Consider the following 23,107-nt stretch of genomic DNA (forward strand, 5'->3'; position numbering starts at 1 on the left):
GCCCCACAAGGCCTTCCTATAGAGAAATTTTACAGCTATCACAGTACAGTTCTATAACGCAAATACAGAAAAAAAAGAATTCTGCTTACAAAGGATTTACTTTGCAGTGCTTTTTTTTTTTTTTTTTTTTTTTAAAAAAGCATGTTTTCCTCATCTACAGTTAAATTTACAAAGTTTTAAAACAGGTTTTCTTTAGTACATTTCAAATGATTTGGACTTTTCAGAAATGCATCTGGGTAACTAAAATTATCTTTTGTTCCCCCATTTTCTGACATAGATGATAATATCCTAATGCTGCACCTCACAGCTAGTTGTTTGTTTGCCTCTGTTTTAACAGCAACACCTCAGAGTGAGCTTTGTGTGGAAGAAGTGATCTCAATCAGGAGATCAGGAGCTACCCTCATCGCAACCACGTCACTCCACTTCCACTTCAGATATTTCTCATCTCTAAGTGGGGAAACAAATATGTCACTTACTCTAAGTAAAAGAAAAAATGATCAGGAGGACAAGTTTGAAGATGCCTGTGAAAGTATCCCTGTGGCAACAAAAATGAATCTACTATCTTCCTTGGAAGAATGCACCACTGGATTGTATTTATTTCTAAATAACAGATTCTCAGATGCAATAAATCTCATTCATCCATGGTCTAAAAACAGCATGTACCATTCCCTAATGTATGGTTTCTTTATGGTTGTCAAGGCCATCCTGACTTTTGAGCCACAGGATTTACAGATTGGAATGATAGCTGCAAAGGACGCTTTGAACACCTGTAACAATTTCCGAAAAAAAACTAAAATGACATTGTCTCATCTAGTAAGTAAACAGGAAATAACGGCTATCACAGAAGAGGAATTGCATGCAGAAGTCTGTTATGCTGAGTGTTTGATCTTGAAATCCTTCATGTCATTTATACAAGATGAGAGCATGCTTGCTTTCCTTAAAAGCGGGATCAGTGTTGGGTTAAGTTACCAAATATACAAAGACTGTCAACAGGTATTAGCACAGATACCTGACAACCAAAGCAAAACCCGCAAACACCTGGTTGGAGGTATAAAATGTGGACTTGGAGCATTCAATTTGATGTTATCACTTGTGCCACCAAGGACACTTAAACTACTCAATATTATTGGATATTCTGGTGATAGAGAAGTGGGCTTGTCTTTGCTTCATGAGAGTGCATCTGAAACCCACTTAAATAATATCGTAAGTCTTTTGACTCTACTCTTTTATTACAATTATATCTATGTAGCTTTTGGTGTTGAAAAGGTTTACAATTCTGTTACAGAAGATCTCTTCCTAGTCTACCTCCAGAAATTTCCAAACTCTGTCATATTTAAATTTTTTCATGCACGTTCTAGTATGTTGAAAGGAGATTTTGAAAATGCACAGTTAAAATTACAGGAGTGCATTTTTACTCAGAATGAATGGAAGCAGGTTCATCACCTCTGTTACTGGGAATTCATGTGGTGCCACATTTTACGGCAGGATTGGAGGCAGGCTTACCACTATGCCAATCTACTGTCTCAACAAAGCAGATGGTCCAAGGCAATCTACATGTACAGTAAAGCTATCATCCTGGCTTTGCTTCCTTCTGATTTTGTGAAATCAGTAAGTGAGGATATAAACTCTCTCTTCTTAAAAGTGGATGGCCTGAGAATCAAATTTTTAGGCAGTTCTGTGCCAATAGAAAAGTTTGTTGCGGAGAAGGGTCAGCGCTATGGCACTACAACAGGCTGGTTTACAGCTCAACCCCTTCTGGAGTTCATTTATGCCTGGAGTGGTTTCCGAGTCATGAGCAAAAAAGTTGAGCTTATTTCAAGCTGGTTATCAATAATTGACAGAGGAGAAGATCTTTTACATGAAAATCCACATAAAGAGTATGGCACAGATGACATAAGTTTATTAAATTTACTGAAAGGTCTATGCCTGAGACATTTAGGCAAATACGAAAAGGCTGAGTATTACTTTAATCATGTCATTCAAAAGGAGAAATTGTTAAAATATGACCACTATTTGGTGCCATATACTTATTATGAACTGGGAATCTTACACTATCTAAAAGGAGACTATGCCAGTGCAACGAAAAACCTAGACAAAGTAAGAAATTACAAAGACTATTCCATGGAAGCCCGATTACAGTTTAGGACTCACATAGCCCTTGAACAAATAGCTAAAGAAAAATGATTTAAATGCCAAGTGTGGCCGGGCGCGGTGGCTCAAGCCTGTAATCCCAGCACTTTGGGAGGCCGAGGCGGGTGGATCACGAGGTCGAGACATCGAGACCATCCTGGTCAACATGGTGAAACCCCGTCTCTACTAAAAATACAAAAAACTAGCTGGGCATGGTGGCGCGTGCCTGTAATTCCAGCTACTCAGGAGGCTGAGGCAGGAGAATTGCCTGAACCCAGGAGGCGGAGGTTGCGGTGAGCCGAGATCGCGCCATTGCACTCCAGCCTGGGTAACAAGAGTGAAACTCCGTCTCAAAAAAAAAAAAAAAAAAAAAAAAAAAAGCCAAGTGTGGTTTTGTTTAGTGTAAGTGAAATATCTACAGTGAGCAGTAATTAATAGGTAGAAAAATCATTTCTTTGTGGAAAAAGATCCAAGAGGTGGCTGCCAAGAATCTGATCAGTAACGAGAAAGGAATTGGCCATGACTTTTCCCCCTTTCTTTCTCATACCTGTAAAATGCGATGCCTTAAAGGCAAATGAGGTGAAGCACATTTTTGAAAAATGAAAGGAAAATTATGTTCATTAAAAAAAATCTCAGGCCGGGCGCGGTGGCTCATGCCTGTAATCCCAGCACTTTGGAGGCCAAGGCAGGTGGATCACGAGGTCAAGAGATTGAGACCATCCTGGTCAACATGGTGAAATCTCATCTCTACTAAAAATACAAAAATTTGGCTGGGCATGGTGGCACGTGCCTGTAATCCCAGCTACTTGAGAGGCTGAGACAGGAGAATTGCCTGAACCCAGGAGGCAGAGGTTGTGGTGAGTTGAGGTCGTGCCATTACACTCCAGCCTGGGTAACAAGAGTGAAACTCCGTCTCAAAAAAAAAAAACAAAACAAAAAACTCTCCTATGTTACAAATGTATCAATTATACAATTATATCAGAAAGCATTTTCAAAACCTCAAAAACATTTTTAACATCTCACTAGGTAACATGTACAACTCACTATGCCAGGGATCCCAGTACCCTATACATATTTTTATTTAACTGTGTTTTTTTTTTTTTTTTTAAAAAAAAAGAGACTTCAGCTCTCAGCCTTAGCACCACCTTCTTGGAAACTGCTGTACCATGAGCCAAGTGGAGGAAGAAGCAAATCCGCAGGCTGAAGTGTAAAAGAAGAAAGATGAAACAGAGGTCCAAGTAAACCACTAGATTGTGTACCCAGAAACATGAAATGTCAGAGGCTGGAGATGCTGGTATAAGTTGCTGGACTGCATGCTGCTGTCTAGAACTCGTCTAAGTGGATCTAGAGCTTCCATCGCCATCTCGTCATGGAAACCACCTCTGAGACCCACCTTGCTCGTAACCAAAACAGCCCATGTTGGTTCTTTGCCCTGGACCTGTGACATTCAGGACTGTTTCTGTGTTCACTTGTGGCCAAGTGTAACAAGCATGCAATCAATCACCTCTTCTGCTGTCTTAGCTGAAGAATTAAAAAAAAAAAAAATCTAAACAGTGATGCACTGGCACAGACTCTGAATGATTTTCCCTTATACACAATTGTTTTTATTGGCTTTTTATACCAGAGGGGATTGTCCGCCCTGTGTGATCAGTAATATTTCTTACCCTTTTTGTAATAAGAAGCAAAATGTGAGTTTACAGTTTGCCACAGGATAGAGAAGAAAGCCCTCTCCTTTTTCTACACACACACATAAGGCCAAGAGGATAGACGCACGGCTGTTGGAGGAAGAGTTTGGTTACCATACAGTCCTCCCTTCAGTCGTCCTCCCTAAGGTGTAGTTCTCAATAAGACCAGCTCTTCAACACGATTAGACCGATTGCATCAATCCATTGTGAGTGGGTTAATCTGAGAGTAAATAGCAGCTGTAGGGATGGGGCTTGGTATTTTATTTTAGGGATTAAAAAAAAAAAAAAAAAAAGACCTAATTTCCAGGTCATTAAGTCTGGCTGAGTGTGTCTTCCTGGTTGTCACCCTTTGGAACAGAAGTTGCTAGAAAAGCGTAGCTTGCTAAAAACACATCAACGAAACATACTACCTTAATACTTAGTATCCAAACAACCAACTAAAACAAGATGCGGAGCTAGTATTTCAAGGTTTAGCAATGTTTGCTTTTAAAAACATTTTCCTCATAAATTAAAAATAGACTTTGAAGTGAACAATTGTGCTTGAGTTATTCTTTATTATTTAATTAGTATAGTTATACTGCTTAAGAGGGCAGGTTCTGGCCTGGTTACCTGAATTTGTATCCTAGTTCTGCCACTTACTAGCTGTGTGTGGCCTTGTGCCTCTGTACCTCAGATTCCTTGGATATAAATAGGGATACTAAGTAGTATCTGTCTCGTGGTTTTGCTATGTTAAGATTGAGCTAATAAGGTTGGGCACAGTGGCTCACACCTGTAATCCCAGCACTTTGAGAGGCTGAGGTGGGTGGATCAAGAAGGAGATCGAGACCAGCCTGGCCAACATGGTAAAACCCCATTTCTACTAAAAATACAAAAATAGCTGGGGACGTGGCGGCACACACCTATAGTCCTGGCTACTCGAGAGGCTGAGGCAGGAGAATCGCTTGAACCTGGGAGGCGGAGGTTTGCAGTGAGCTGAGATGGCACCACTGCATTCCAGCCTGGGCAACAGAGCAAGTCTCAAAAAACAAAAAATAAAATAAAAAGAGTACTAGGTAGAGTTTCCAGATAGCTGAACATGTAGAGATTCCTGGAGGGTGGTGCACCCAGGGAGGGCAGATATGCTCCATGTCCTGTCCCCAATATGCATTTTTTTTTTTTTTTTTTAGGAGGAAGAGTTTCACTCTTGTTGCCCAGGCTGGAGTACAATGGCGTGATCTTGGCTCACTGCAACGTCCACCTCTCAGGCTCAAGTGATTCTCCTGCCTCAGTCTCTCCAGTAGTTGGGGCTGCAGGCACACACCACTACACCTAGCTCATTTTCATATTTTTAGTAGAGATGGGGTTTCGCCATGTTAGCCAGGCTGGTCTCAAACTCCTGACATCAGGCAATCCGCCCACATTGGCCTCTCAAAGTGCTGGGATTACAGGTGTGAGCCACCAGGCCCAGCCCCTTATATACATTTCTTCATATGTATTCTTTATAATATTGTTTATAAAAAACTGGTAAATGTTGGGTCAGGTAGTGATTGATATAGGAGTACTGAGCTTGAAAGAATCACAAGAACTAGCCCAACATGCAGAAGAAATATAAGCCAATGGCATTGCTGTCATTGCAACTTTCTTTTCAAATCATGAAACAAAGACGCCCTGATTAATTTCCTAATGGAGGCAGCTGCTGCTACCCCTGCATTGCCATTTTATTGCTATCACATTCCTGCCTTGACAAGGGTAAAGATTTGTGCTAAGGGCCGTGCGCGGTGGCTCAAGCCTGTAATCCCAGCACTTTGGGAGGCCGAGGCGGGTGGATCACGAGGTCGAGAGATCGAGACCATCCTGGTCAACAAGGTGAAACCCCGTCTCTACTAAAAATACAAAAAGTTAGCTGGGCATGGTGGTGCGTGCCTGTAATCCCAGCTACTTAGGAGGCTGAGGCAGGAGAATTGCCTGAGCCCAGGAGGCGGAGGTTGCGGTGAGCCGAGATCGCGCCATTGCACTCCAGCCTGGGTAACAAGAGCGAAACTCCGTCTCAAAAAAAAAAAAAAAAAAAAAAAAAAGATTTGTGCTGAGAAGCTGTTCGATGGATTCAGCATAAGAACCCTGCTGACTTTTTTTTTTTTTTTTTTTTTTTGAGATAGAGTCTGGCTCTTGCCCAGGCTGGAGTACAGTGGCACTATTATGGTTCACTGCAGCCTCTGCCTCCTGGGCTCAAACAATCCTCCCACTTCAGCCTCAAGAGTAGCTAGGACTACAGGCATGTGCCACCACACCCAGAACAAATGTATTTTTTGTAGAGATGGGATTTCACCATGTTGCCCAGGCTGGTCTTGAACTCCTGAGCTCAAATGATGTGCCCTTCTTGGCCCCCAAACCGCTGGGATTACAGCTGTGAGCCAGTGTGCCCAGCCAAGAGCCCCACTTTCTAAAGGTTGAAATTCAGTGACACAGATCTTAGACTTCAGGCATTGTGTTGATCAGAATCACTAGCAATAGCTTCCCTTCCTTTTGGGGGTGGATGAGCAACTGTTGGGTGCTCTGGTGATGGGAGCAACTGGAGCAGAGGGCAGATTTGTATCCAGAGATTTATCAACTTTTTGGTCAAACTAGGTTTTCTAGTGTTACAGATCAAAAGTTATCATGACTCTGGTCCCTGCTGTGGAGGAGGGCCCATCCCAGCTTCCACTGCAGAAAGCCTCTAGGGAATTTACTGATAGTGCTGTAGCTTAACTAAAAAGCTTGGATTTTTCTCTCTTTCACTGGTATAAAAGATGGAAACTTGGAAGCCTGTAGCCAGTGCCTGTATATCTAGTCACGGTGTGTACATTGAGACATAACCCACCCTAAATAGTGCATGCTTTTCTCAGGGACTTTTTAGACAAACTTGAACTGAACTCTCTCCTAGCAAATGAAATCCTGACTCAATCAACAGATATTTAAGTACTTACTATGAGCCTAGGAAAGTTTTATTTTGTGAAGGGGCAAAAACTCAAAAGAATCATGAGCCCTAAGTAATTCATTTCACAAATTTTTTGTGTAGCGATTTCTGTTTATGTGGATGAAATGGAATCAAGAGGAAAACTGTAATGATTAATTCCATCTGTCTTTGGGAGCTGGAATTAATCAATTACAGTTATCTTGATTTCTAGTTTTTTTGTTTGTTTGTTTGTTTGAGACAGAGTTTCGCTCTTGTTACCCAGGCTGGAGTGCAATGGCGCAATCTCGGCTCACCGCAACCTCCGCCTCCTGGGTTCAAGCAATTCTCCTGCCTCAGCCTCCTGAGTAGCTGGGACTACAGGCACTCACCACCATGCCCAGCTAATTTTTGTATTTTTAGTAGAGACGGGGTTTCACCATGTTGACCAGGATGGTCTCGATCTCTTGACCTCTTGATGCACCCGCCTCGGCCTCCCAAAATGCTGGGATTATAGGCGTGAGCCACCGCGCCCGGCCGATTTCTAGTTCTTAATCTGATTTTAAAGTTTTCTGCTGGAGGTGGAGGTGCACACCTGTGGTCCCAGCCACTTGAGTGGCTGAGGTGGGAAGATCAGTTGAGCCCAGGAGTTTGAGGCTGCATTGCACTCCAGCCTGGGCGACTGTGAGACCCAGTCTCTCAAAAAAAAATTTTTTTTTCTAATTTTAAATCACTATAATGTAGGCTGTTTACTTATTCACCAAATGAGTGAATATTTGAAAGTTATTAGAATAGTGCCTGTCGCAAGTTCTAACAAACAGAAGTTTATTTAAAAAGTGGCTGAGTGCCATGTCTCATGCCTGTAATCCTAGTACTTTAGGAGGCTAAGGACAGATTGCTTGACTTCAAGACCAGTGTGGCAACACAGTGAGACCCCATCTCTACAAAAACAAAACTTACCCAGGCATGGTGGCAAGTTCCTGTAGTCCCAACTACTTGGGAACCTAAGGCAGGAGGATTGCTTGATCTTGGAGATCAAGGCTGCAATGAGCTGAGTGGCGCCACTACACTGCAGCCTTTGTGACAGAGCAAGTCTGAGAAAGAAAGAGAGAAAGAAAGAAGGGAAGAAAGGAAGGAAGAAAGAAAGGAAAAAAGAAGGGAGGGAGGGAAGGAAGGAAAGGAAAAAAGAAAGAAAGATTGGCTGGGCGTGCTGGTTCATGCCTGTAATTCCTGCACTTTGGGAGGCTGAGGTGGGTGGATCACAAGGTCTAGAGATCGAGACCACCCTGGCCAACATGGTGAAACCCCAACTCTACTAAAAATATAAAAACTAGCTGGGTATGGGCTGGGCGAGGTGGCTCATGCCTGTAATCCTATCACTTTGGGAGGCCGAGGCGGGTGGATAATGAGGTCAAGAGATCGAGACCATCCTGGTCAACATGGTGAAACCCTATCTCTACTAAAAATACAAAAAATTAGCTGGGCATGGTGGTGTGTGCCTGTAATTCCAGCTACTCAGGAGGCTGAGGCAGGAGAATTGCCTGAACCCAGGAGGCGGAGGTTGCGGTGAGCCGAGATTGCACCATTGCACTCCAGCCTGGGTAACAAGAGCGAAAACTCCATCTCAACAACAACAAAAAAACTAGCTGGGTGTGGTGGCGTGCACCTGTAGTCCCAGCTACTTAGGAGTCTGAGGCAGGATAATTGCTTGAACCCGGGAGATGGAGGTTGCAGTAAGCGCCACTGCACTCCAGCCTGGTGACAGAGCCAGACACCATCGCAAAAAAAAAAAAAAAAAAAAGAAAAAGAAAAAAAAGAAAAAGAAATTACTTGGTCAAAAATGACAAGGGTTTTTTTTTTTTTCCTCTGATTATACATACTGTATGAAATGTACTCCATAGCGAGGTGCGGTTGCTCACACCTGTAATCCCAGAGGCGGGTGGATCACCTGAGGTCAGGAGTTCCAGACCAGCCTGACCAACATGGAGAAACCCCATCTCTACTAAAAATGCAAACTTAGCTGGGCACATGCCTGTAATCCCAGGTACTTGGGAGGCTGAGGCAGGATAATTTGCTTGAACCTGAGAGGTGGAGGTTGCAGTGAGCCAAGATCGCACCATTGCACTCCAGTCTGGGCAACAGGAGCAAAACTCTGTCTCAAAAAAAAAAGAAAGAAAGAAAGAAATGTACTCCATAAGTTACCACCCCATCTCAACCTCATTTTTGAGACCTCTGTTTGTTTTTTGTTTTGAGACAGAGTCTTGCTCTGTCACCCAGGCTGGAGTCCAGTGGTGGGATATTGGCTCACTGCAACCTCTGCCTCCCAGATTCAAGTGATTTTCCTGCCTCAGCCTCCCCAGTAGTTGGGAATACAGGCACGTGCCACCACACCGGACTAATTTTTGTATTTTTAGTAGAGATGAGGTTTCACCATGTTGCCCAGGCTGGTCTCCAATGCTTGACCTGATCCACGTACCTCAGCCTCCCAAAGTCCTGGGATTATAGATGTGAGCCACTGTGCCAGGCTTGAGACCTCTTTTAATACCCAACACTGAATTAAAATTTGTGATAGTTTGTCTAGGGCGGGGCTACTTTGCCTTTGCACCATGATAAAGAACAGTGTAAGAAGACTGATCATTATGTTAAATTCTGATTTTCTTCTATTCATTTTTTAAAAATAACTTTTTTTTTTTTTTGAGGAGGAGTTTCACTCTTGTTACCCAGGCTGGAGTGCAATGGCGCGATCTCGGCTCACTGCAACCTCTGCCTCCTGGGTTCAGGCAATTCTCCTGCCTCAGCCTCCTGAGTAGCTGGGATTACAGGCACACGCCACCATGCCCAGCTAATTTTTGTATTTTTAGTAGAGACGGGGTTTCACCATGTTGACCAGGATGGTCTCGATCTCTTGACCTCGTGATCCACCCACCTTGACCTCCCAAAGTGCTGGGATTACAGGCTTGAGCCACCGCGCCCGGCCTTAAAAAATAACTTTTAAAGAATATTTCTTGGCTGGGCCAGGTGTGGTGACTCTCAGCTATAATCCCTAGCACTTTGGGAGGATGAGCCGGGAGGATCACCTGAGGTTGGGAGTTTGAGACCAGCCTGACCAACATGGAGACACCTTGTCTCTACTAAAAATACAAAATTAGCTGGGCGTGGTGGTGCCTGCCTGTAATCCCAGCTACTCGGGAGGCTGAGGCAGGAGAATTGTTTGAACCTGGGAGGTGGAAGTTTGTGGTGAGCTAAGATCACGCCATTGTACTCCAGCCTGGGCAACAAGAGTGAAACTCCGTCTCAAAAAAAAAAAAAAAAAAAGAATATTTCTTGGCTGGACGTGGTGGCTCATGCCTATAATCACAACACTTTGGGAGGTCCAGGTGAAAGGATTACCTAAGCCCAGGAGTTGGATACGTGCCTAGGCAACATAGTGAGATCTCATCTCCACTGATTAAAAAAAAATTTAAATAATATTTCTTGCTAAAATTAAACTGAATGAACTTCAGAATCTAATATGAGCCACTAGCCAGACATGGCAGAGCACATACATGTGGTCCCAATACTTGGGAGGCTGAGGTGGGAAGATCGATTGAGCCCAGGAGGTCGAGCCTGCAGTGAGTCATGATCAGGCCACCGTATTCCAGCATGGGTGATAGAGTGAGACCCCATCTCAAATTAAATAACATAACATAACATAACATAGCATAACACAACATAAGTCACTTTGGACTTGGCAGAGAAAGGTGTGTGTGTTTGTGGGTTTGAGGGTGAGGAAGGCAAACCTTTGGAAGGAGATGGAAGAGAGGTAGAAAAGCAGAGAATGTGAGAGGAGGGAGACCAACTGGAGTGAGAGAGGCTCTAGGTGGACCAAGGGTAAGGGTTGACCTAGGAAAGGAGGTGGCACCATTTGAACTCAGTGACAACCAGCCACAGGAGAGGGCCATTCTGAGAACTTGTGTTAGGAAGTAGGCTGGGTACCAGTCTCTTAGAAGTCAGTGATTTGCATCAGCAGTTCCTGAGAACTCTAAGAGATTAAAGAGAAGGGGCAAAAAGGTAGGGAAATTGCCCCAGTCTCATCACCTTAAAAAGAGTAACTGGCCAGGCAGGGTGACTCATGCCTGTAATCCCAGCACTTTGGGAGGCCGAGGCAGGAGAATAGCTTGAGCTCAGGAGTTAGAGACCATCCTGGGCAACATGGCAAGACCTCGTCTCTACTAAAAATTAAAACAAACAAACAAATAAACAAACAAATATTAGCAGGGATGGCATGGTTGGCACAAGCCTGTAGTCTCTGTTACTCTGGAAGCTGAGGCAGGAGAATCACCTGGGCTCAGAAAGTCCAGTCTGCAGTGAGCCATGATCCTGCCACTGCACTTCCCCATGGGAGAAAGAATGAGACCCTGTTTCGGAAACAAAAGCAAATGCAGTGGCTAACACCTATAATCCCAGCACTTTGGTAGGCCGAGGTGGCAAGGTTTTTTGTTGTTGTTGTTGTTGTTTTTAAAGATGGGGTTTCACCTTGTTGGTCAGGCCGGTCTTGAACTCCCGAGCTCAGGTGATCCACCCGCCTTGGCCTCCAAAGTGCTTGGATTACAGGCGTGAACCACTATGCTCGGCTGAGGTGGGAGTTTGAGACCAGCCTGACTAACATGGTAAAACCCCATTTCTACTAAGAATACAAAAATTAGCCAGCCATGGTGGCATGCACCTGTAATCCCAGCTATTCAGGAGGCTGAAGCAGGAGAATTTCTTGAACTTGGGAGTTGGAGGTTGCAGTGATCGGAGATCACATCACTGCACTCCAGCCTGGGTGACAGAGTGAGACTCTGTCTCTTGTTTTTTATTTATTTTTATTTTTATTTTTAAAAAGACAGGGTTTCACAATGTTGGCCAGGCTGGTCTTGAACTCCTGACCTCATGTGATCCGCCCGCCTCAGCCTCCCAAAGTGCTGAGATTACAGGCATGAGCCACTATGCCCGGCCAAGACTCTGTCTCAAAAAAAAAATAAAACAAACAAACAAAAAACAGGCTGGACAGGGTGGGTCACGCCTATAATCCCAGCACTTTGGGAGGCTGAGCCAGGTGGATCACAAGGTCAAAAAATCGAGACCATCCATCCTTGCCAACAGAATGAAATCTCGTCTCTACTAAAAATACAAAAATTAGCTGGGGGTGGTGGCACGTGCCTATAGTCCCAGCTGCTCAGGAAGTTGAGACAGGAGAATTGCTTGAACCCGGGAGGCGGAGGTTTCAGTGAGCTGAGATCACAACCCTGCACTCCAGCCTGGTGACAGAGCGAGACTCCATCTCAAAACAAAACGAAACAAAGCAAAAAAGGATGGGGAGTAACTGAAGTTTGCCTTGACACTAGTTTCTACTTGCAGAACACACACACACACACACACACACACACACACACACACACAAAACACAGAGGCTTTCATTCTGGAGCATAAAGTGTAGCTTAAAATGAAAATGAACAGTTTGTCACATATTGGTTTTAACTCCAAAAGGACTGATTTTTTACGAGGTCAAATGTTTTCCTTCACACTATAATAACAATTGGCATTTATATGAGCTCTTTGTAGGTTTACAGAGGGCTTTAACCAGCAAAATCTAACAATCCACCAAAACTACATTAATATAATCAGTCAATCATGCAATGAATAAAAGCTATAGGAAAGATTATTGAAATGATGACAATAAGAAAATATGCTTTGAGGGTTATATGGAACCTAAATCTCAAGGAGTGATTAATTTGTGATGTTTTCTACACCTTTGTCTGATAGTCTTTTCATTCGTTTTTTGCAAATCTCCCTTGGTTTTTACATTTGCAGTAATTCAGCGTTTATCACCTTGTACCATTTTTCAGGATCACAGTCCTAAAAAACATTCTGGATCATGCCAGAAGCCAGTTAAGTCTGTGATCAGAAACTTTTTTTTGTAGCAGAAACAAGTCTTTTTATATATATATATTTTTAGACAGGGTTTCATCATGTTAGGCTGGTCTTGAACTCCCGACCTCAGGTGATCCGCCTGCCTTGGCCTCCAAAGTGCTTGGATTACAGGCCTGAGCCACTATGTCCAGCCACAGAAACAAGTCTTTTGCACTTTCCACTGGAGGGGTTTATAGAGAGTGAACTGCTGGATTAAATTCAACCCCATCTGATGCGTTTCTTTCCAGCTTTTGCACCTTTCTCAAGATTGTACTGAGAGCACATCCCAAAGGAGCAGGCTTTTTAATTGCCCTTTACAAGCCAAGCAAACAAGAAATACCTTGGCCCTCCCAGAGATGTTCGAACCAGAGTGACTCCATTTTGAGGGAGGGCTAGGAAAATGAGGCTGAGACTTGCTGGTCTGCATTCTCAGAAAGTTAGGCATTCCCAGTCACTGAGGTTAAGGGAACAAATTAATAATATTTACTGGCCAGGCATGGTGGCTCACGCTAGTAATCCCAGCGCTTTGGGAGGCTGAGGACTGTGGACACGAGGTCAGGAGTTTGAGACCAGCCTGGCCAACATGGTGAAACACCATCTCTACTAAAAACACAAAAATTAACCAGATGTGGTGGTGTACGCCCATAATCCTAGCTACTGGGGAGGCTGAGGCACAAGAATCACTTGAACCTGGGAGGCGAAGGCTGCAGTGAGCCGAGATTTCACCATTGCACTCCAGCCTGGGTGACAGTGTGAGACTCTGTCTCAAAAAAAAAAAAAAAAAAAAAAAAGTTATTAAACAGACCCAGACTTAGGAGTGTCCAGAATATGCAGAACAAAAGCATTCCTAATTTTGCTTTAAATATAATAATATTGCCGGGCGCGGTGGCTCAAGCCTGTAGTCCCAGCACTTTGGGAGGCCAAGGCGGGTGGATCACGAGGTCAAGAGATCGAGACCATCCTGGTCAACATGGCGAAACCCCGTCTCTACTCAAAATACAAAAAATTAGCTGGGCATGGTGGCACGTGCCTGTAATCCCAGCTACTCGGGAGGCTGAGGCAGGAGAATTGCCTGAACCCAGGAGGCGGAGGTTGCGGTGAGCTGAGATCGCGCCATTGCACTCCAGCCTGGGTAACAAGAGCGAAACTCCGTCTCAAAAAAAAAAAATAATAAAATAAAATAAATATAATAATATTGATTCTTGCAAAATATAGAATTAAGAAAATTAATCCATTACTACAAAACCTTGTAGCAGAGCGCATCCCCTCGTATATAGGACTATTGTATCTAGGGTGGACACCTTCCTCCTCTTTGGGAACATCCTACCTGTCTATGGAGTTATGGAGGAGCTGTTCTTTCACCACTTTCTTTTCTTTTTTTCTTTTTCTTTCTTTCTTTTTTTTTGAGATGGAGTCTCGCTCTGTCGCTCAGGCTAGAGTGCAGGGGCGCTATCGCGGCTCACTGCAATATCTGCCTCTTGGGTTCAAGCGATTCTCCTGCCTCAATCTCCTGAGTAGCTGGGATTACAGGCGCCTGCCATCACGCCCGGCTAATTTTTGTATTTTTGGTAGAGACGGGGTTTCACTGTCTTGGCCAGGCTGGTCCCAAACTCCTGACCTCGTGATCCACCCGCCTCGGCCTCCCAAAGTGTTGGGATTACGGTGAGCGGGGTGAGTCACCGCTCCCGGCCACCACTTTACTTTCTTAGTAAACTTGCTTTTGCTTTGCACTGCTTACTCGCTCTGAATTCCTTCTTGCCTAAGATCCAACAACTCTCTCTTAGGGTCTAGATCGGGACCCCTTTCCTGTAGCAGCCCTATCGCTCTTATAAACGGCACGTTCTCCTCACATTTCTAAAACTTTAGGATTTACCCAGAGGGTTCATGTGCTTTGATTCTAAGGTAAAAGTGCATTTCCAGGTCTACTATCATTGAGTACCTGGCAAGAGCTTTTTCGTCTTTAAAAAAGAGATTATTTGAAATGGCCGTCATGGTAATGGAGAGGTGTAGCCCTAGATGACATGACGTTGTTGTTGTTGTTGTTGTTATTATTATTATTATTATTACAGAAGAATCTCAGCCCCTGCCCGCACCCTGCTCTCGAAGCCCCGCGACTCTCAGACCTCCAAGCAGGACTACAAATCAGAGGATTCTGGGGGAAGGAAGTGACGATCGGCGCAAAGCATGCTGGTCTTAGGCGGGCTCCGCTCGACAATCCTTCCTCCCAGCGTGGTTCCTGGAGTCCCCAGTGTTGCAAGGAGTTTTTTAACCGGTATTTTTCTCGTTTGTCAGGATTAAACGTTAAGTACCACTTGGTTTTTAGTACAGCCTTATGTATCGTGTGGCTTTCCAGGACCAGAAATCTAAGCTCTAGAGCTGTAGCCTCTGGCCCCTCGTTTGTGCATCCTTCAAACAAATTTTAAGGGGCAGTTGTCATAAATCGGATGCCTTTTGGTGGCGGGATCCAGCTGAGACACAGGGCCAGAGAGTCAGTGGGTGGATCTCAGGAGAGTTCTTTGCTTAAGTTGAGGAGTGGGGCTAACTCCTTTCATTGATGGAAGGGAAGAGCAAGAGTTGAAGGGTTTGAGCATCATCTGCAGGCCAGAGTGAAAACGATTTGGAACGTGGTTGCGGACCGGAATAGATCTGGGCCAGATGAATTTCCCCAGACTGCACCTGCGGCAGCTCGGTGTCCCCCTCGGCTTCAGGCTGAACTGTACACATTAACTATTTTACTTTTCCTGATAAACAAAAATTCTCTCTCTCTCTCTCTCTTTTTTTTTTTAATAGTAAGACGGGGTTTCACCATGTTGGTCAGGCTGGTCTTGAACCACCGACCTCAGGTGATCCACCCGCCTTGGCCTCCAAAGTGCTTGGATTACAGGTGTGAGCCACCATGCCTGGCCAACAAAAATTCTGAAGCAGTTTTTATACGTGTTCTTTCCCCCAACTATAGTATCAGTTCCTTGTACATGTATTTACTTGTATTAAGTAGCTTATTACGAACTTGAGGCAAATCACAGGTGTTCTCTGTCTCTAGGACAGGATGGAGATTAGGGATAAGACGTTTGCTTAAGTGGAACATACATTAACCAGCACTGGTGGTTGTTTCAGATCTAGCCAGGTGGCAATCATGAGTGAATGGATGAAGAAAGGCCCCCTAGAATGGCAAGATTACATTTACAAAGAGGTCCGAGTGACAGCCAGTGAGAAGAACGAGTATAAAGGATGGGTTTTAACTACAGACCCAGTCTCTGCCAAGTGAGTATGCATCCTACTTGCCTGAAATCTTTGATACATTTTTGTGCTGCCTGTATGTTATAGTCAAACTAAGAAAGCAAATAAAGGCTAATTATTAATATTTTCATATAAGAATTTTTTTGTTTGAGACAGGGTCTCACTGTCACCCAGGCTGGAGTGCAGTCCTGCGATCTCGGCTCTCTGTAACCTCTGCCTTGCAGGTTCAAGTGATTCTCCTGCTTCAGCCTCCAGAGTAGCTGGGACTACAGGCATTTGCCACCCACGCCTGGCTAATTTTTGTATTTTTTGTAGAGACGGGGTTTTGCCATGTTGCCCAAGTTGGTCACAAACTCCTGAGCTCAAGGGATCTGCTCACGTTAGCCTCCCAAAGTGCTGGCATTACAGGCTGAGTCACTGTACCCAGCCTACAAATAAGAACTTAACTGCTGGCAGGGTGTGGTGGCTCACGCCTGTAATCCTAGCACTTTGGGAGGCCAAGGCAGGCAGATCATGAGGTCAAGAGATCAAGACCATCCTAGTCAACTTGGTGAAACTCCTTCTCTACTAAAAATACAAAAATTAGCTGGGCGTGGTGTCGAGATCCTGTAATTTCAGCTACTCGGGAGGCTAAGGCAGGAGAATCGCTTGATCCTGGGAGTCGGAGGTTGTGGTGAGCCGAGATTGCACCATTGCACTCTAGCCTGGGCAATAAGAGTGAAACGCTGTCGCCGGGCGCGGTGGCTCAAGCCTGTAATCCCAGCACTTTGGGAGGCCGAGGCGGGTGGATCACGAGGTTAAGAGATCGAGACCATCCTGGTCAACATGGTGAAACCCCGTCTCTACTAAAAATACGAAAAATTAGCTGGGCAAGGTGGCGTGTGCCTGTAATCCCAGCTACTCAGGAGGCTGAGGCAGGAGAATTGCCTGAACCCAGGAGGCGGAGGTTGCGGTGAGCCGAGATCGCGCCATTGCACTCCAGCCTGGGTAACAAGAGAGAAACTCCGTCTCCAAAAAAAAAAAAAAAAAAGAGTGAAACGCTGTCTCAAAAAAAAAAGAACTTAACTGCCTTCGAACTAAGTGCTATTCCAACTACAGATTACCTTATCAGACCAGACAAGTTCATAGAAATGGGGCACAGAAATTATTCTTACTGCACATATTTCTTTTTTGAGACAAAGTCTTTCTGTGTCGCCTAGACTGGAGGGATGCAGTGGTGCGATCTCAGCTCACTGCAACTTCGGCCTCTCAGGTTCAAGCGATCCTTGTGCCTCAACCTCCTGAGTAGCTGGGGTTACATGCATGTACCACATGCCTGACTAATTTTTGTATTTTTAGTAGAGACAGGGTTTCACCATGTTGGCCAGGCTGGTCTTGAACTCCTGACCTCCGGTGATCCGCCTGCCTTGGCCTCCCAAAGTATTAGGATTATAGGTGTGAGGCACTACGTCTGGCCAATTTAATATATTTTTAATGGGAAGTTTCAAACACGCACAAATGTGAAAATAGTAAAACATACACTAACTTTATACTCCCTCCAAATACTTTAAATACAATTCTAGACATCATATAATTTTTTTGTTTGTTTGTTTGTTTGTTTGTTTTTGAGATGAGTCTAGCTCTGTCTCCTAGGCTGGAGTGCAGTGGTGGGAGGATCTGGGCTCACTGCAGCCTCGTGCTCCCGGGTCAAGTGATTTTGTGCCTCAGGCTCTGAGTAGTTGTGACTACAGGCCTGTGCCACTACACCTGGCTTATTTATTTACTTATTTATTTATTTATTATAAAGGTGGGATATCACCATGATGGCCAGGCTGGTCTTGAACTCCTGACCTCAGGTGATCCACCCACCTTGGCCTCCCAAAGTGCTAGGATTACAGGTGTGAGCCACAGCACCAGGCCTAATTTTTTTTTTTTTGAGATGGAGTCTTGCTCTATCACTCAGGCTTGAGTACAGTGGAGCAGTGTTGGCTCACTACAATCTCCACCTCCTGAGTTCAAGCGATTCCCCTGCCTCAGCCTCCTGAGTAGCTGGGAGGATTATAGGCAAGTACCACCACACCCGGCTAATTTTTGTATTTTTTTTTTGAGATGGAGTTTCTCTCCTGTTACCCAGGCTGGAGTGCAATGGCGCAATCTCGGCTCACTGCAACCTCCGCCTCCTGGGTTCAGGCAATTCTCCTGCCTCAGCCTCCTGAGTAGCTGGGATTACAGGCACGTGCCACCATGCCCAGCTAATTTTTTGTATTTTTAGTAGATACGGGGTTTCACCATGTTGACCAGGATGGTCTCGATCTCTTGACCTTGTGATCCACCCACCTCGGCCTCCCAAAGTGCTGGGATTACAGGCTTGAGCCACCGCGCCCGGCCTTATTTTTGTATTTTTAGTAGAGACGGGATTTTGCCATGTTGGCCAGGCTGCCTCAAACTCCTGACCTCAGGTGTTCTGCCCGCCTCGGTCTCCCAAAGTGCTAGGATTGCAGGTGTGAGCCACAGCACCTGGCCTAATTTTTGTATTTTTAGTAGAAATGGGGTTTCACCATATTGGCCAGGCTGGTCTTGAACTCCTGACCTCAAGTGATCTGCCCACCTTGGCCTCCCAAAGTGATAGGATTATAGGCCTGAGTCACAGTCCCCAGCCTATAATTTCATTTATAAATATTTCAATATATCTTTTAAAAGATAAGGACTTTGTCATCTAACACAGTGGTTTAAAAAAAAAAAAAAGATAAGGACTTTTAAATAAATGTAACCACAATAACTTTTTTTTTCTTTTTAAGGCAGAGTCTCACTCTGTTGCCCAGGCTGGAGTGCAATGGCACGATCTCAGCTCACTGCAACCTCTACCTCCCGGGTTCAAGCGATTCTCCTGCCTTAGCCTCCCAAGTAGCTGGGACTACAGATGCATATTTTTAGTAGAGACGAGTTTCACTGTGTTAGCCAGGATGGTCCTGACCTCGTGGTCCACCCACCATGGCCTCCCAAAGTGTTAGGATTACAGGCAGGAGCCATGGCACCTGGCTTTTTTTTTTCTTTTTTCTTTTTAGGTGTCTTGCTCTGTTGCCCAGTCTGGAGTTCAGTGGCTCCATCTTGGGTCACTGCAACCTCTGCCTCCCAGGTTCAAGTGACTCTCCTGCTTCAGCCTCCCAAGTAGCTGGGATTACAGATGTGTGCTACCACACCCAGCTAATTTTAGTATTTTTAGTAGAGATGGTGTTTCACCATGTTGGCCAGGCTCTTTTCGATCTCCTGACCTCAAGTGATTCACCCATCTTGTCCTCCCAAAGTGCTGAGATTACAGGTGTGAGCCACTGTGTCTGGCCCAGTTATTGTTTTGTTTTGTTTTGTTTTTTTTTTTTTTTTTTTTTTGAGACAGAGTTTAGCTCTTATTACCCAGGCTGGAGTGCAATGGCGCGATCTCGGCTCACCGCAACCTCCGCCTCCTGGGTTCAGGCAATTCTCCTGCCTCAGCCTCCTGAGTAGCTGGGATTACAGGCACACGCCACCATGCCCAGCTAATTTTTTGTATTTTTAGTAGAGACGGGGTTTCACCATGTTGTCCAGGTTGGTCTCGATCTCTCGACCTTGTGATCCACCCGCCTCGGCCTCCCAAAGTGCTGGGATTACAGGCTTGAGCCACCGCGCCCGGCCCTGTTTTTTTAACTCTAAAAGTTAAGTACCCTGCCCTCTTTTCTAATACACATTTAAGTCATTCATAACCCTTTTGTTTAATCCTTTAATTGTATCCCACAATGATTGTAAGCTGGGTAAAAAGTTTACATGTTTAGGATCCTTAATGAATGCTTGTTGAATAAATGGAAGCATTTTTTGGTGACAGGATTAATTTCAAACAGGAAAGAGTATCATCTATTATTCTAGTGACCTACTTAGATTGATGATACCTCTAAACTTACTTTTCCTCCAAAGTATCGTCCTTGTGAACTTCCTTGAAGATGGCAGCATGTCTGTGACTGGAATTATGGGACATGCTGTGCAAACTGTTGAAACTATGAATGAAGGGGACCATAGAGTGAGGGAGAAGCTGATGCATTTGTTTATGTCTGGAGACTGCAAAGCGTACAGCCAGGAGGATCTGGAAGAGAGAAAGAACAGCCTAAAGAAATGGCTCGAGAAGAACCACATCCCCATCACTGAACAGGGAGACTCTCCAAGGACTCTCTGTGTGGCTGGGGTCCTGACTATAGACCCACCATATGGTCCAGAAAATTGCAGCAGCTCTAATGAGATTATTCTGTCCCGTGTTCAGGATCTTATTGAAGGACATCTTACAGCTTCCCAGTGAGAGGCCAGAAAGTGTGAACATACTGATTGAAAAAGACTATTTTTTATCTTTCATAAAATGTTTTGAATGTGAAGTTCGCCATCCTATTGTAGAATTTTGAAGGTACATTTGTATCTTTTTTGTATTTTTTTAAAATGTATCTATTTTTAAAGATACATTTGTAGGACTATAAAGGTATGTGAGTGTGTGTGTGTGTTTTAATTCTTTGTTGTTTTGGTAAAATAAAAGTAGTGGGTTATGAGTGCTAATTTCCTTGGGAAATTAATGAACTAGGGCAAGGATAGCATTCCATGAATAAAATTAGCACAGGGACATCAGAATTGTATGGGTCTTTTCTTGTGGTGGGGTTACACCCCCATTTTTGTTAGGCAAGAAAAGCATTTGGAAAACAATGTAATATGTTAGATTTAGTATAAAATATTATGGTAAGATCACAGTCTTGTTAAATCTCTTGCATTAACTGTATGTGTATCCTTTTTTGGTTAAAACTTGAAAGTTTTGACTACTAATAAAATCTTTTTCTTTTTTTTTTTTTTTTTTTTTTTTTTTGAGACGGAGTTTCACTCTTGTTACCCAGGCTGGAGTGCAATGGCGCGATCTCGGCTCACCGCAACCTCCGCCTCCTGGGTTCAGGCAATTCTCCTGCCTCAGCCTCCTGAGTAGCTGGGATTACAGGCACGTGCCACCATGCCCAGCTAATTTTTCGTATTTTTAGTAGAGACGGGGTTTCACCATGTTGACCACTTTTTTTTTTTTTTTTTTTTGAGACAGAGTTTCACTCTTGTTGCCCAGGCTGGAGTGCAATGAATGGCACAGTCTCAGCTCACTGCAACCTCTGCCTCCCGGGTTCAAACAATTCTCCTGCCTCAGCCTTGTGAGTAGCTGGGATTACAGGCATGTGCCACCCGCCCAGCTAATTTTTTTTATTTTTAGTAGAGATGGGGTTTCTCCATGTTGGTCAGGCTGGTCTCAAGCTCCCAACCTCCAGTGATCCACTCACCTAGGCCTCCCAAAGTGCTGGGATTATAGGTGTGAGCCATCTCGCCCTGTCTGTTTTTGTGTTTTGTGTGTGTGTGTGTGTGCGTGTGTGTGTGTGTTTGAGAGACAGGGTCTTGATATGTTGCCCAGATTTGTGGACTCAAGTGATCCTTCCACCTTGGCCTCCCAAATGCTGAGATTTTAGTTGTGAGCTACCACATCTAGCTGGAAGAAGTATTTTAAAACATTCAGGTTTCAGGGCCTTTGAATACAGTCTGATAACATAGCTATTTTCCTGCATAGTTGTCTAATAACAATATGGTATAGCCCAATGCCTCTTGCACTTTAGCAAGCATTAGAAACAGCTGCAGGGCTTTTCAAAACAGATTGCTAGATTCTGATTCAGTAGTTCTAGTTGGGACCCAGGAATTTGTGTTTTCAACAAACTCCCAGATACTGATGTTACCATTCCCAGACCACACTTGCAGAAGCAGTCCAGAAACTTTGGGGAACAGAAAGTCCTTCCTTGATGGCTTCAAAGTTCCATGATCCTGAAAGCAAAATTTAGCACACATAGTCTTTCTCCTTCTGACGAAGACTCTCCTGTTCAAACCCTGGGAGGTCTTCAGAAAGCAAATAGAAGGGGAATATGAACACCCTGAAGTCAGCATGGAAATGATTCCGAGAAGATGAGGAAGGCCTTTGAAAATGAAGAAGCCGGCCGGGCGCGGTGGCTCACGCCTGTAATCCCAGCACTTCCGGAGGCCGAGGCGGGTGGATCACGAGTCAAGAGATCGAGACCATCCTGGTCAACAAGGTGAAACCCCGCCTCTAGTAAAAATACAAAAAAATTAGCTGGGCATGGTGGCACGTGCCTGTAACCCCAGCTACTCAGGAGGCTGAGGCAGGAGAATTGCCTGAACCCAGGAGGCGGAGGTTGCGGTGAGCCGAGATCGCGCCATTGCACTCCAGCCTGGGTAACAAGAGCGAAACTCTGTCTCAAAAAAAAAAAATGAAAAAAAAAGAAAGAAAATGAAGAAGCCAGCTGGGTGCCATGGCTCATGCCTGTAATCCCAGCATTTTGGGAGGCTGGCGGGCAGATCACTTGAGACCAGGATTTGTGACCAGCCTGGGCAACATGGTAAAAACCCCTCTCCACTAAAAAAAATATTGGCTGAGTGCGGTGGCGTGTGCCTATAATCCCAGGTATTCAGGAGGGTAAGGCATGAAAAGCGCTTTAACCTGGAAGGCAGAGGTTGCAGTGAGCTGAGGTTGTATGCACTCCAGCCTGGGTGACAGAACAAGACTTTACCTGAATGAATGAATGAATAAATGAATGAATGTATGAATGTCTGCCTCTCATGTAGGAAATTATCCACAGCGTGGATTGGACTGGCTAAATAAATAAATAAATAAATGCCTGCCATTTAGGAAATTATCCAAAGCGTCGATTGGACTTGATCTTGGCTCAGGGACCAGGCCTGGTGCCTTGATATTGGCAGATTTATTTGCCATCGGACTAATGAGCTGGGGACATTAACTGTTTCCTGGCAACTGAGTCCTCTGATTGTGTAAAGAATTTGCCTGCAAACAAGGCCGGAGTGCTTGAAAGGGTAAGTGATCCAGATCTGCCATAGAAACCTTCCTGCTTAGGAAGTTTCCCTAGCTAGTTCCTCAGCTAAGATTCTCCCCAGGAGTTTCACTCACCTGTTTCTGTTTCCTCCTTGGGGCTATCAGCATCTGTGATTCCAGATTCCCCAGAGGGAGATTCCTCCCCAAACCTGGTTCTATTTGTTGCCAGCTCTGGGTGGTAGCCAGGGCAGTCTTTGAACACATTATCAAGAATAGTTTTTAAAGTAAAAGAGTGTTTTGACTTCTGTGTATTTTTGGTCTCCTTGGAAGCAAAGGTTTAATCTTTGCACTGATTTCTCACCA

At 44.5% G+C, this 23,107-nt stretch overlaps 2 protein-coding genes and 1 pseudogene across 2 annotated transcripts; all 3 read left to right on the forward strand.

Annotated features, from left to right (window-relative positions):
* Positions 1 to 425: 425 nt before the first annotated feature.
* LOC101038210 (tetratricopeptide repeat protein 39B-like) lies at positions 426 to 2,184 on the forward strand. The gene has a single exon (XM_010337575.2). The coding sequence runs from the start codon at positions 466 to 468 to the stop codon at positions 2,182 to 2,184; it is 1,719 nt and encodes a 572-aa protein (XP_010335877.1). The 5' UTR covers positions 426 to 465.
* A 3,138-nt stretch (positions 2,185 to 5,322) lies between these two features.
* Positions 5,323 to 6,621, forward strand: LOC101037570 (N-acetylneuraminate lyase-like; annotated as a pseudogene).
* An 8,232-nt stretch (positions 6,622 to 14,853) lies between these two features.
* Positions 14,854 to 22,610, forward strand: GEMIN6 (gem nuclear organelle associated protein 6). Its single transcript, XM_003926793.4, has 3 exons — positions 14,854 to 14,929; positions 15,772 to 15,918; positions 19,819 to 22,610. Exons 2-3 carry the CDS (start codon positions 15,791 to 15,793, stop codon positions 20,192 to 20,194), a joined length of 504 nt encoding a protein of 167 aa, XP_003926842.1. The 5' UTR covers positions 14,854 to 14,929; positions 15,772 to 15,790; the 3' UTR covers positions 20,195 to 22,610.
* Positions 22,611 to 23,107: the final 497 nt, after the last annotated feature.

The sequence above is a fragment of the Saimiri boliviensis genome, chromosome 1 (genome assembly GCF_048565385.1).
Source record: "Saimiri boliviensis isolate mSaiBol1 chromosome 1, mSaiBol1.pri, whole genome shotgun sequence".
NCBI lineage: Eukaryota > Metazoa > Chordata > Mammalia > Primates > Cebidae > Saimiri > Saimiri boliviensis.

What these genes read in the sequence shown, in the direction of transcription:
- GEMIN6 (XM_003926793.4), top strand. Translation starts at nt 15,791, where the DNA reads ATGAGTGAATGGATGAAGAAAGGCCCCCTAGAATGGCAAGATTACATT. An exon ending in ACAGACCCAGTCTCTGCCAA is followed by an intron (nt 15,919 to 19,818) that starts GTGAGTATGCAT and finishes TTTCCTCCAAAG; the next exon opens with TATCGTCCTTGTGAACTTCC.
- LOC101038210 (XM_010337575.2), top strand. Translation starts at nt 466, where the DNA reads ATGTCACTTACTCTAAGTAAAAGAAAAAATGATCAGGAGGACAAGTTT.